Source organism: Cucumis melo, chromosome 2 (genome assembly GCF_025177605.1).
Source record: "Cucumis melo cultivar AY chromosome 2, USDA_Cmelo_AY_1.0, whole genome shotgun sequence".
NCBI lineage: Eukaryota > Viridiplantae > Streptophyta > Magnoliopsida > Cucurbitales > Cucurbitaceae > Cucumis > Cucumis melo.
Window position 1 is genome coordinate 7,672,242 of NC_066858.1, and position 14,939 is coordinate 7,687,180.

General features: G+C 33.6%; 1 protein-coding gene and 1 long non-coding RNA gene across 2 annotated transcripts; both read right to left on the reverse strand.

Moving 5' to 3' along the window:
- Nucleotides 1–5,219: 5,219 nt before the first annotated feature.
- On the reverse strand, nucleotides 5,220–5,869 carry LOC107991088 (uncharacterized). Its single transcript, XR_001762958.2, has 3 exons — nucleotides 5,788–5,869; nucleotides 5,651–5,707; nucleotides 5,220–5,559 (listed from the first exon to the last, which is right to left on the reverse strand). It is a non-coding gene; the product is annotated as an uncharacterized LOC107991088 (long non-coding RNA).
- Nucleotides 5,870–5,971: 102 nt separating this feature from the next.
- On the reverse strand, nucleotides 5,972–7,708 carry LOC127148201 (zinc finger BED domain-containing protein RICESLEEPER 2-like). The gene is made up of 3 exons (XM_051081446.1): nucleotides 7,473–7,708; nucleotides 6,058–7,320; nucleotides 5,972–6,014 (listed from the first exon to the last, which is right to left on the reverse strand). Exons 1-3 carry the CDS (start codon nucleotides 7,706–7,708, stop codon nucleotides 5,972–5,974), a joined length of 1,542 nt encoding a protein of 513 aa, XP_050937403.1.
- Between the last annotated feature and the right edge of the window lie 7,231 nt (nucleotides 7,709–14,939).

The following is a 14,939-nucleotide window of genomic DNA, read 5'->3' on the forward strand; positions in this document are numbered from 1 at the left end:
GACTTGAGCATAACCCTGAGTAACTAAACGAGCTTTATTCCTTGTCATACACCCTGCTTCATCAGTCTTATTTTTTAAGATCCATTTGTTCCTATAATATTCGCTCCTTCTAGCTTGGGAACTAATGTCTAAACATTGTTACGCCTAAATTAAAGTAGTTCTTCTTGCATTTCATTTATCCAATATTCATATTTAAAAGCATCATCAACAGTCGAAGGTTCAATAACAGATGTATAACATAAATCAGCGATCATTTTCGAGTAATCTACTTTCTCTTTCTTTCTGGTGATAATTCCAGCTAAAGGTTCACCTATTATAGAGCTTGATGGATGATTCTTTCTCACATGTGCAGATGGAACAAGTTCAGAGTTATCAGCTACAACTTCCTTAGATATCGTGTTTGAGTGTATATCAGCACCATCTGCCTAAGCATCAACTTTAGGTACTTCCGTAAGAATCGTAGAAGAATCCACAAGCATATTTAGAGTCTCATCTCCTCATCATTAGTTCGTTTTGCAGTTGATTCAAAATCATTTACCACAACATTGATTGTTTCCATAACTGTTCCAGATTTATTATTAAAAACTGTACAAGCTCGACTATTCTGAGAATATCCAAGAAAGATTCCTTGTTCTGACTTCATATCCCACTTTCAATGATATTCTCTATCAGCTAGAATATAACATAACAAGTACTTCCAAATACATGAAAATACTTTACATTAGACTTTCTCCCCTTCCAAAGTTCATATAAAGTGATAGCCGTTCTAGATCGAGTAGTAATTATGTTGTGAATGTGACACACTGTGTTAATAGCTTTTGCCCAAAAATTTAAAGGTAAATTTTTGGTATATATCATGACTCGAGCCATTTCTTGTAGAGTTCTGTTTTTTCATTCAACTACTCTATTTTGCCGAGGAGTTATGGGAGCAGAAAATTCATGATGTATAGCTTTCGACTCACAGAAATTATTTAGATCTTCATTATCAAACTCCTTACCATGATCACTTCTGATCCTGATAATCTTTTTCCCTTTTTCATGTTGCAAATTCAAGCATAGACTAATACAAATTTTAATAGTATCTGATTTTCCTTTCAAGAAATGAACCCAAGTAAATCTTGAAAAATCATCCACCGCAACCAGAACATACTTCTTTCCACCTAGACTTTCAGTTTGCATAGAACCCATAAGATCCAGATGTAGTAGTTCAAGAACTCTATTTGTGGAACATTCCTTTAGGCTTTTATGAGAAGTTTTAGTTTGCTTTCCAATTTGACAGTCACCACAAAAGAATTTACTAGTGATGTCTATAGTTGGAATACCCTTAACAGCCTCGTTTTTAATAGCTTTATCTATGCTTCCTAAACTAATGTGCCTCAACTTTCTATGCCACAACCAAGTTTGGTCTTCTTTGGTTATCTGACACACATTTGAGTTATTAGAGATCCAGTGATAACAATAATCTACCTGTCGTCTACCACTCATAAGAACATGATTATCTTTGTCAATAACTACATAACTGGTTTTGATAAAATTTACACTGTAACCTTGATCGCATAGTTGGCTTACACTAATCAGATTCGCCTTTAATCCATCCACATATGTAACATCATTTAGACAAGGTAGATTATTTTTATCAATGTTTCCTTTAGCTATGATTCTTCCCCTCACAACATCACCAAAAGTAACATGACCCGAGGCACATTCCTTTAACTCATAGAAGAATGACCTATTACCGGTCATATGTATAAAACATCCACTATCAAAGTACCAAGCATCACTCATGGTTTGAACAATTGTAAAAGCAATATTGCAATTTTCAGATGATTTGACTCTCCAAACCATACGACTTCTTTTACTTCTATTCCATTTTGAAAAAGTAGAATTATGCTTATGGCTTCCATACTCTGTCTTCTGCTGATACCATGTGTCTTTTCATCATTTATAGCAAAAAGGTCTAATATGGCCTTTTTTACCACAGTAATAACAAATCCTTCTGGGAGATTTAGTAGGAGGACTACCAACTGTAGTTGTAAGAGTTGCTTCAGTTTCGGCTTTCACTAAAGCATGAACAAACTTTATTTTAGATGTAGATTTAAGACTACTTATTGAAGCATCAAAACCAAGACCATATTTACTTAAACTGTTCTGTCCTGACTTTATTATTGAATCTAAGTTTTCAGTTCCTGAGTTTAACATCTTCACAGATTTAATTTTCTGATCATAATCATTCTGAACCTCTTTCAATTTCCGTTTTAGAGATGATATGACTGACATTAATCGTTCATTTTCTTCCATCAGATCTTGAATTCTCTCTTTTTGTATTGCTCTGGCTTCAGTGTCTTCTTTCCTCAACATCTTGAGTTCCTCAAAAGTTAGATCTTCATCACCATCCTCATCAGAACATTCACTATCTTCTCCATTTCGGTAATGCATGATGTGAAGGCATTTATGCCACTGTCATCTTCAGTATAATCAGTGTCCTTATCTGACAAGGTAGCATGATAGTTTTCTTTTGTCTTCTTAAAAATGTGAGAAATTCAGTCTAATAATGACCAACTCCCCCACATTCTCTACATCTGAAAATCCTTCCTTCTCCCTACTTTTTCTTTCCATAATCACCGCCCTTTCTATTTGAGACTTCATTATACCTTCTTGTAGTGTTCTCACCATCTTTTCTTCGATATTGATTTAGATTTTGAGCATTCAATCCTCTAGTATTCATATTTTGGAATTTCCTTACCACTTTAGCGAACTGCTTCGTCAGTAGAGCTATTGACTCATCTATGTTTGCTTCGTTATCAGATTGATTCACTGTTGTCTCTTCTTCATATATGGATTTAAAGACAATCCCCTTACCTTTCTTGTTCTCTCTATCGAATATAGCAATTTTAAACGTAAGTAGAGATCTAAATAACTCATCAAGTTTTAAAGTAGTAATATCACGTGCTTCCTCTATGGAAGTGACCTTCATGTCAAATTTCCTAGGTAAAGACCGAAGCACCTTCCGCACAATCTTAGAATCATGAATTTTTTTACCAAGCAACAGTGATTCATTAGCAATCTCCAGAACTCTCTCATTGTACTCTGAAACTGATTCATCTTCATACATTTTTAATGCTTCAATTTTAGATGTTATCACTTGTAATCTGGATATCTTGACTTTAAAAGTTCTTTCATAAGCAACTTCTAATATTCTTCATGCTTATTTGGTTGTACTGCAGGAGTTTATAAGTTTGAACACATTTAGGTATACACCACTGAATATTGCATTTAGAGCTCTAGCATTCCCAACTGATGCTTGTTCTTCAGCATCAGTCCAATCAACTTCAGGTTTCGGAACTGAAAAAACATCATCCACAGTAATCATCGGAGGTTCATAACCAACCACGAGAGCTCTTCATGCTCTTTCATCTAATGTTTTAATAAAAAATATCATACGAGGCTTCCAATATGAGTAATTTTTTTCATCCAGTGTAGGAGGACGAGAAGCTGATGGTCCCTTTCTGATTATCTCCATGATCTAGCAACCTTGCTTTGATACCAATTGAAAAAACAATGTGAGATAATCAAATAAACCTTCAATTAATACTAAAGCTAATGACAGTTGTAATAGCTAGAGGGTCAGCATAATAGAAAAACACAAGAAACTTTGGTAACCCAGTTCGGCCAATGTTGCCTACGTCTGGAGAGCTGCGGACAGCCCTGATGAATAATTTTATTAAGATTCATTTTAGTCAACATACATCAAAACAGCAAATAAACTTTGTTCAACTGTATGACTAAATAACATGCTTCTTAGCTTCAGACTTCAGGCTCCCCCTAAATGCATGAGTGAATGTTTTCGACGATATCTTTATATAATTCTAAAGATTACTATGACCACACAGACCACTGTCTCGTCCTTTTCATTACTCATCAACAATATCAACTTAGATCAATATGCTGATCTTATAGACATAAGATCATACTACCTCATCATTCATGTAGCTTCTGCAATCAATTTTTTGTTAACCTTCAGCCGTGAACAATCTTTTTAATATTTTTCCGCGTGCGCACCTTGTTTTCATACACACATGTGAGTGAGAATAGTTAAAAGATGAATAAAGAAACCTTTAACTCATTGCTTTGATAAGAGTGAGATTGGAATTTTGGGATGCCCCTTTTAAGAAGAAAAAAAAAGGTAGTTTTAAGTCATTTTTGTTGTTTTGGAGGAAGTAGTTTTAGGTTAGCACCTACAAAATTGCATATATAAAATTGAAACTATTTATGAAATATAGTAAAACTTATCGAAATTCATTATCTAAACCTTTTTGTTCGTTTCAATTTTTTTATTTTTTTCTCTATTCATCACGATTACTCTTTTAAAAACGCTATATATATATATACATACATACATACATACATATATATATATATATATAAAAGTTAAAATACCTAAAGTATATACCTATGGTAGATGTAAAAGGTAGGAACTAGAGAAATTTTTTATACTAATTTTACCTTCTCATTTATAAAGTTCTCCAAAATTACTTTGGTGACATTTTTGTCAACTCAATTATTATTCTAATTTATTAAATTAAGTTATTTTTTTACGTGAGATTCATTTTTCTCTTCTTTCCTTGTATGCCCTCTCACTTTCTCTTTATTTATTTTTCTCTTTCAACCATAAATACTAATATTAACTCATCTTTTCATAATTAATGGCAATATTTATAATTCTTTGATTTACTGTAATTTTTTTAATATGTTAATTAATAATTAACCAACAACTCTCAATTTTGCAATCTTTCATCTTCTCACTCTCTATCCCACTTTTAATACGGGTCGGGTCAGGTTTTCTTCAACCTAACCCGAAATGCAGGATTAAATCTGAAACAGAGCCCGACCCGACCCGACCCATATTCGGGTCGGGTCGAATGGATCGGGTCGGGTCGTTCTTTTTCCCCCTCCTCCTCCTTCTTCTTCAGATACACAATTCAAAAACATTATTCTAAAGCTACGGAAAAATAATATATAGTAATAAAGAATTGCACTTTTTCAAGTTTAATCATAATGGTTTTTTTTCTAGAAGGTTTGACACAATTCTAAACCATCCCCTTGCATATATGTTTTTCTAATTAAGCACAATCATATTCTGAAATGATATGACAATTGAAACCAATCTCTTACACAGCAAAAAGCTAAACAATATTGTTCAGAATATAGAACGTGATATAGAAGCTATGATATAGAACATGAAAAGTTCCTCCCAAAACTAAACTAAACAAAACCAATTAATAACAACAACAACAATATTGGCTGTAAAATGGGAGTGGGATGACAGGAGCTTTGCTTTGGCAATAATAGTAAATAATGGTTTAGCACATTCAAAGCTCCCAACTAACCCCCAGATTCAATTTTGCCACCACAAACACTCCCACATCTCATCAATGTATTAATGTTATGTAAGACCCAAACAGTTGTGGAGCAGCGATCCAAAAATAGTGTTGAATTGGATACACCGTTGGATATGTGAGCAACCTCTTGAACTGGATTGCCATCCGAGAGAACATCCCACTGATGCAACATTAAAACTTACACAGTTAATGAATGAAATCATTGTCATCATAAATTGTTTGACTAGTTTGAAAATTTGAATCACAAATACCTGGGATCTGGTTCTGTCATTCTTAAAGAAGTGCTTCCATCACTGTGCTTTAAGACTCTAAAAAAACAAGATTCGATATTTAACAAGTTAACAATTTAAAAAAATGTAAATAAAGATTTGAGAGTAGGGATTTAAACCATAGAGTCATTATTCAAATTCTCAAATGCAGCTTCCATCTCCTTTCCTATGTTTATAAATTCTAGATCAAAATGACAAACAGTTAGCTTATATGGGATAATTAAAAATTTTAAATACGTACTTCAAAAAGAATATTACCTTCATCAATTTCTTCAGCCCCGTCAATTTCTTCAATCATGTCATTCAAAGGTTTAGACTGAATCCAATTATGAGCACAAATGAGTGCCTGTGCAGTTTGAAAAGTTAAAGAACTTCGAAAAGAATCTAACACCCGTCCTCCAGTGCTAAAGGCGGACTCAGAAGGCACAGTTGATATAGTAATACTGTAGATGTCCTTAGCTACTTGGCTAATGATCTTAAATCGAGAGGAATTCACCTTCCACCAAGTTAGCAAATCTAAATATTCATCGCTCATACAATCTATACGAGTCTCATCCAAATAACGAGCTACCTCTGTTTTAGCATCATCTAGACATGTTTTGTTACTTTGTTTAAATCTATCATGAACAGTAGCACGTGCCTTATAAGATCCACTAGATGAGATAGAAGGTATTTCACTTTGACTTTGAAAGCCAAATCCTTCGATAGGTGTACATGATTGTGTTTGTGAATATTTTTCTTTTGACATTCTCATATAATAATCATCACACAATCGACGAAATGCTTCTTCAACCTTATTCATCCATATTTTTGCACAATCTTCCTCCAAAAATTCATTAAAACAATAATTCACATAAGCTAGCTTGTACCTAGGGTCAAGAACTACAGAAACATACAATAATAAATTGGTCTTCTCACTTGTAGTTATACCCCAATACTTGTTGAATTTTGTTTGCATGCTTAATGTCATTTGACTCAATAATGCATTCTCATACGATGAGTATTCACGAATTATTTCTTGGATCAAACAAAGTTCATGAAAAAATATGTTTGAAGTCACAGACATAGATGCAGAAAACTTCATTGTTACCTCTGAAAAAGTCTTTAGGAACTTTACAAACACTTTTGCATTATCCCAATCTTCAGTAGTAGGAATATCATTCTTTGGTAAATAACTAGGGTCACGCTCCTCTAATCTTTCAAAAGTCTTTTGACACTTAATTGCTCTATCCAACATAGTCAAAGTAGAATTCCATCGTGTCGGAACATCCATTGTAGGACAATTTTTTGTTGACATCTTATCTTCTTTAGCAAAATCTTTAAATATTTGCAATCTAGCAGGAGATGACCTAACATACTTCACAACATTTCTGATTCGAATGATAGACACATGCAAATCTTTTAAGGCATCACTAACAATTAAATTAAGAATATGGGCACAACATCTAATGTGAATAAATTCACCATCCAACACCAACTCATTTCTGCCTTTAAACTTTTTAACCAAGTACGCAATGGTTGCATCATTTGAACTCGCATTATCAACCGTTATAGCAAAGAGCCTATCAATACCCCAACCTTCTAAGCACTTTTCAATGGCTCTACCTATGGTATCTCCTTTATGATTAGCTACTTGACAAAAGTTCAAAATTCTTTTGTGCAAGTTCCAATCATCATCAATGAAATGAGCCGTTATAACCAGATAATTAATATTTTGCACAGAAGTCCACGTATCCGTTGTTAAACAAACTCTTTGGCCACTTCGAGTTAATGCATTTTTTAACTTTTTTTCTCCTTCATATACATTTGAAAACAATCTTTTGCAACGGTTACTCTTGCTGGAATCACAAACTTTGGATTTAATGCCCGATAAAATTGGTGAAACCCTTCACTTTCTACAAACTTAAATGAAAATTCATCCAAGATAACCATCCTAGCAAGCATTTTTCTACAATTTTCTTGAGTGAATGATGCAACCATCAAACTACTTTCAGAATCTCCCTCTCCTTCAACATTATCTTCCAATGGATTTACATACATCTTACATTTCTCTAAATATCTTTTTAAATTAGTGGTACCATTTCTTTTGGAATCACAAGCATATGAAGTCCCACAATGTTTACAAGCAGCCCTAGGATATTTAGGATCACATCCTTCTACTTTTATAAAATGTTCCCATACCGATGATGGTGGTTTAACCGGTTTTCTTTTTCCTAACACTGGACTAGAACAACTCTGATTTGAAGTCTCGTCTACCGAGAATGAAGTCATCCTAATAATCATCAAACAAAACACATAGGAAAAAAACACTCAAATCAATAATTGATTCACACAGAAGCTCATGCATTTTAAACAATGAATAAGGTAAATTATTTACCATTTTAAACAATGAATAAGGTTTGGAGGTCAACACTTGCAGGTTTGAAGTTGGGAATAAAATTGTTGTTAATAACACAGTTTGGCAAGTACTTGGAAGACTTCATTTATTATTTTAGCTTCTTAAACTCTTTGAGTGTATTTTCAATTAACTATTTTAGCTCAATAAACTCTTTTGAGGTGTATTTTCAGTAGGTATAACCAAGCTAGCTATATCTTAATTCATAAGAGTGAAAACTGAAAAAGCCAGAAAGTGACCATGAAGAAGTGACTTTTGAAATCCAACAAAGTTTGATCTTTGAATGGACATTATTTTCAATTCTAAAATGGTTCACAATTTTATAGTATTTCATAATGAAGTATTTCACAATTAATCTAAAATGGTTCTGGAAATATTTTCAAAATTTACTCTAAACAGTTTTTTTCTCAATAATTGATTTTTTACATTGGCACTTATTCACATTAGCTTAATTAGATTTTTTTTAGTTAAGAAACTTGTTTTTGAATAACTCAATACTAAAATAAGGAAGACGATAGATTCCCTTCAATTTTATAGTATACTTATTATTCCTAAATATTCTTCTCTATCTCTACATGGTTAGAATTAGAAACACTCTTGAACAAGAATTAGTATCAGTTGAAAAAAATCAATTATTTGGTGTTTTCCTCAGTACTTAAAATTTTAAACTCAATTACTAACAAGCAACGACAGAAAATTGAAACCATGAAACCCCAAACGAAGCAGAAACGGCAGAGTTCGGGAGACTTTACAGCCACCTTAGAAATGAAGGTAATTTGGAAAATTTCTTCAGTCATTAATTTTGGGCTGCTTCTTAGTTCTTACGACCAGATATCTATCAACATACTGATACCAAATTGATAGAACCCAAATATGATCAACAGTAATGGAATTACAAGATAAACCAAGAGTACAAGGTACTTAACAATCCCAATCTTGATATTCTCGAGCCCCAATTCTTTCAAAAAATATTGTCAATATTCTTTCTTCCCTTCTCATTGTATTCATAACCAAACTTCCCCAACAAACTCCTTAACTAGTTGTTAGTATCCTTAATACTCTAACTCATTTCTAATACCATTCATATCAGATTCTTGATTTGCACATGAAATTTTTTTAACTCAATTACTAACAGGCAGCGACAGAAAATTGAAACCATGAAACCCCAAACAGCGAAGATCAAACCAAAAACAGAGAACAGAACAGAGACAGAAAGAAAAACTCGAGGGATTAAACCAAGAAAGAAAAACCCATCACAAAACAGAGACATTTACCGATTATATAGGCAATAACACCAAATAAACAGAAAAAAAAACCCAAAAATACCTGAGAATCTGAAGATCTTGAAGGTTACAAGAAAGCTTGAGGAAGCTGTAATCGGAGGATGAATACGATGGAGTGGCGAAGAGATGAAGATGAAGATTTGATGCCGACGCCGATGCAGACGAAGAGAAGATGTCGACGGAGTCTGCAGACGAAGAGGTGAAGAAGAGTCGACGAAGAGGAGAGGAAATGAAATCGCAGACGCAGGCAAAGAAAGATTTCAATCATAGAAAACCACCTTATTTTCTAGATATGTTCAATTTTTTACATGGATACAAAAGATTCTAAATAATCAATCAAAACAAGAGAAACAAAATGTTGATAGTTCATATTTTATTCATTTAATTCTTATTGGGGGCATAAAAGTAACTTTAAATTCATGTATAGTAAAATAAATGGAGATATTTCACGTGCAAACATATTACTATCTAGTTTTATTTTAAAAGCATTTAAGAGTTTTCATGTATTCATAGATTTCACAAGCATTGTTGATTACCTAAAGGTAAAAACTTTGGGTGCAGTCAAGTTACATTCATCTTCTATACATCCCAAGCTACACCCAATGAAATATTGTCATGTGACCATTTAACTTTTTCTATAAAATTAAATTATTTGTGCTAAAAAAGGAAGAGAAATATGTGTGGTGGTAAGGTGTACACTTGTACCTAATCATTACTCTTATTTAAAATAAATATTTCTTTACGGTGAGCCAATAACATTTTTACAAATTTTCAAAATAAATAGTTATCGATGCATCAATCAACTAGAGACTACCTTTAAAGTAACACACCTTCTTTTGTCTATTTCAATTGTTATTTCTTTTTCTTAGATTTCAATGATTTAATAGACCAATTATACTCGATGACTTTTAACTAACGAAATTGTGATTAGCTTTTCTATTGTTTTTAGTATATAAATAAAGAACAATAATTAGAATGTATTATAACAGGTCAAAGTAAGTAATTTTAAGTTTAATTTTGAAAATTTTATAATTTTGGATGTTATTTGGTTCGATAGTTGAATTATTTGATTTATGAAGATTGGAATTTATTAGATATTTGAAAAATATCTAATTGTTTTAATGTTTAGAATTTATAATTGAATTGGTTGTGTTAAGTGATTTGGTATTTGGAAGAAATTTGGTTAATTATATATATGATTATATAATTAATTGATTTTGAAATCGAAATAATGATATTATGTAAAAGATATAATTTTTGTATGGATAAATATTTTATTTGGTTAGTTAAAGGTGATTTGATAGGAGGGAGAGGAAGGATTGAATTAAAAAGGGTTGTGGGTTTTAAACGAAGAGAGAGTGTGTGAATATTTTTTGGGAAAAGATTAAAGGAAAAAAAAAGAAAATAATAACTAATTTTATATTTTTATTCATTTTCTTTAATTAGAGCCTTGGGATGTGTGGTGTCTTTTCATCATCTTCTTCCTCAACACAAAAAAAAAAAAAAAAAAAAAAAACTAACTTTCAAAACCCTATGACCACTTAAGTCCGCCGCCATCATCTCCGACCAATGACTGCCACGCTAGTCTATCGATCCGTGCAAGCCGCTCGTCCCAAGCGCGTCAACTGTCCGTCTCCGTCTCCATTGTAAGCTTCACCGCTCGTCCCGTCACTGCTCCGTCGCCCGATCACCACCGTAAGTCGTTCTGTCGTCATCATCAGCAAGCCGCTCGTCCCCTCCGTCGATCATCGTTGAAGGTAGCCATTGACTCGAGCCTTCAGTCGTCCACCTCCATCTCACCATTGCGGGTGTCGCCATGGTATTCGAAGAGTTATCGTCCATGCCGATTGTAGAAAGCCGCACGTTTGTCGTCGGTCAACCCCATCCCCACGTGAGTCAATCGCGCCTTCGTTGAGCCGGCCCGCATCGCACGCCTGCTAGACCCGAGCCACACCTTTGCCAAGCTGTCTCGCACCGCGTGCTTGCTAGAACCGAGCCACGGGGAGCCTCCTTGTGCGCGCCTGCCTCCAACCGCGAGTCGTGAGCCACCCTGTCCTTCAGCCGAGCCGCCTAGCTAGTTTCCCTTCCAGCCAAGCCATTTTGAGCCACCTAGCTTATTTTTTGCGTTTTTCACCTATTTTAGTAAGTTTGATTTGGGTTTTGGCATACCCATCAAAGATTAATTTTTGGACCCTAATTAAATTAATTTTGGATTATTTAGTTAGACTTTATCTGGAAGTTTGAGCTGTGAATTTTTTCCAACCAAGGATAAGTCGAGTTCGACCTCAATTTTGGGTAAGTTGAAGTAACCAGAATTTTGGATCCTAAATTAACTACAAATTGAGTTATTTACTTAGTATTTTACCCCTACTATTTAGGATTCATTCTTTGGAAGCTTGACCATGCTGTTAGGATTACATTTGGTTAAGCTAATCTCTAGCTAAGAGATTCTCCTACTAGACCTTCGCATTGAAGTGAGAGCTTGCATGAAATTCTTCTATTATACTTTGATGTAGTTGGTATGCATAATATGATCATGTGTATGGTGATTGGTAGTCAGGATTATTCCATTATTATGATGATTGATAGGTCCGATTAAGATATGTTTATGATGATAATATTCGTATACGAATGCTATGATTGATACTTATGTCATGTTTATGATGATGTGATGATATGTTCATGCTACAAATAGGGTGTACTGTTATCTTTACTTATTAGAGTCGTACCCACATAGGTGTCCCTCTGGATCACCACCTTTCTATGATTGTATAGTTCGACGGGATCTCCCTCTGGATCACCACCTTTCTATAACTGTATAGTTGGACGAGATCTCCCTCTAGATCACCACCTTTCTATGACTGTATAGTTCGACGGGATCACCAGTTCAGTATGACATAGACATGATTATGAGTTATTCGACGGGATCACTCACAGCCCAATTGTCTTAGTATTTCCCCTAGGTATACTAAAGACTAGTTTGTCCTAGGTGTTCCTCTGGGTTCACTGAAGACCAGAAATGTTCCTACAGGATCACAGATCGCACGTGTTCGGAAACGTGCGATTTTTTGGGTACTACCTTACAGGACTCTAATAGGAAGTTAACAAGCACCTAACGGAACTAGTAGTGGGTTCCTTACTTAGTATATATTTATACTCACTCTTTCTTGTTTAATTTTATAGGCAGAGGTAGAGGTAAGGGCAGGGGGAAGCTGGCGAATGACAAGAAGTGACCGTAGCGAGCCATAGAGAACACTTTTGCTTCCGCCTTATGTTATTTGTTCAGATTTCAGTATTTATGTATTTGTTTTATTAATTTTCTCCTTTTAAAACTAGGTACGACCTGAGTTAGGATTTTATTTTATTTATCTTTAATTTATATCTATATACATTTGTTTTCAAATTTTAATGAGTAATTTGAGGCTTTGTTTTATTTCTACTTTAATTTGAGAAATTTTATTTTCCTTTTTATTAGTAGCAACCTCTGCTTAATATAAGGAGTTGGATCGTTACAGGTATTTAGCTATCATATATTTTCATTTCTCTACCATACAAAAATAAAATAAAAAATGACTTTTTTTATAAAAAAAAAAAAAAAAAGAACCATGTGTTAGAATTTTATTGGGTGCAGCATGGGCCGCACAGATCATGAGTTCAACCCTACTACACTCAAATGTTTTCATAAATAACTCACTAAAAATTTTCAACTAACAAAAATACTCACCATTGGAAAGTATGCTACCTCCTATTATAATTTGTAACTAATGTGTAAGCAAATATTACTCGCCATAGACATGCAAACTCCTATAGTTTTATTTTTTGTTTCAATCTGAAATGTCTCATACGAGTATAAATAGTTGTTCTCCCTTATAAATCCCTATCCCTGTATTTAACCAATTACATTCTTTCCTTAGAATTTTAGTAGACAATATTTAATACACATTCATATTTGAAATAGAAATTATCTTTTCTTCTTTTTATTTGACTAAATTATAAGTTTATTTGGATCGTTAAACTTTTAATCTTGTGCCTAATATAGTTCATGAATATTGAAAAGTATTTAAAAATTTTAATTTCGTGTCTAATAAATTCCTAAATTACCAATTTTGTGTTTTATATGTTTTTTCTTCAATAGTAAGTATAATAATTTAAAACCAATTATACCTTTAAAAGAATTAAGTTTAAGAGGTCTTTTCAAAAAGTATAAAAAAGTAGCAAAATATTTACGGTGTATAGAACAATTCCGAAAACGGAAAAACCCCACAGACCAACAATGGAAAATACCAAAAATGCCTCATTCACCACGTTGTCAACAACGCGCGTAATATATTTGGTACCCGATTATTTAGATTTGGCTATTATTTGGTACACGGTCAACGATTTATTTTTTCAATTATATCGTTTAATTTGGTTATCCGATCATTTAGATTTTGTTACAGGATCGTTTAGATTTTGTCTTTTAAATTTGACTACATGATAGTTTCGATTTGACTACCCCAAATCTAAACAATTTTTTTCCCAAATTTGGTACATTATCGTTTAGATTTTCACTACAAGAAATCGAGGTTTTTCTGACGCACAAAAAGGCATCGAAAGAAATAACGTCGGGACAAACGCCTTCCCTCAATGCCACTTTTCACGCATCGAGCAAAGGAAAAAATATTATATTATTATTACCTTTTTCTCGACATCGTGATAGAGTAATCAAAAAACAAGACCATATTTCTGACGTCTGGTGTAGGACGTCGAGAATAATTACCTTATCCCGACGCCTCATGCATGCGTCAGAAACTCTCAGTCAAAGATTTTCAAACATTAATTATGTCAGATAGAGATTCCTGACGCCTCCTGCATGGCGTTGGGTTTAAAGGGAGCTCCTGAAGACATTAGTGATTTTTCGAGAATGGTGTCAAGAGTAAAGGGAGCTCCCGACGTTTTAGTGCTGCGTCGGGAGTTCTCATATAAAAAAGATATTTCAATTTTGTGAAACACAAAACCGAAAAGAAAGAGAAAGAGGAATAGGAGAGTTCGGCGGGCAAAACGAAGATAGGAGAAAATATCAGCTATCACGGCCATTACTCATACCGTTGCAAGCGTATCGTAAGTCTCTCCCACCGTCTACCACCGCACATCCCTATTTGAGGTAAGTTTAACACCCTAAACCTTAAATGTTAGTTGAGGTTAGGTCAATTTAAATAGTTTAGTTTTTTTTAAAATTAGTTTTAGGATTTTAATGATGAATTAGTTTTAGGATACTGTTTAAGATTAGATTCTGGTTTTTGAAGTTGGAATTTTAAATGTGGAGAATTAAAAATTTCTCAAATACTCTTAAATGTATTTGAGAAATTGACTTAAAGAATTAAAAATTTGAATGTGTAGGTTGAATTTGAAGAGGAGGAGCGTGGTTTAATTGAATATTTGAAGGAGGAGGCCCGGGGGAGGGGGAATTTTGAGAGGGGAAGGAGGTTGAATTGAAATTTTGAAGGAAGTGGTGGTGTTTGAAATTTTGGCTAAACAAATTTTTCAAGATTCTTTTGGTATACGATTATTTAGATTTGTTTACACGATCGTTTATTTTTTCAAGATTCTTTGG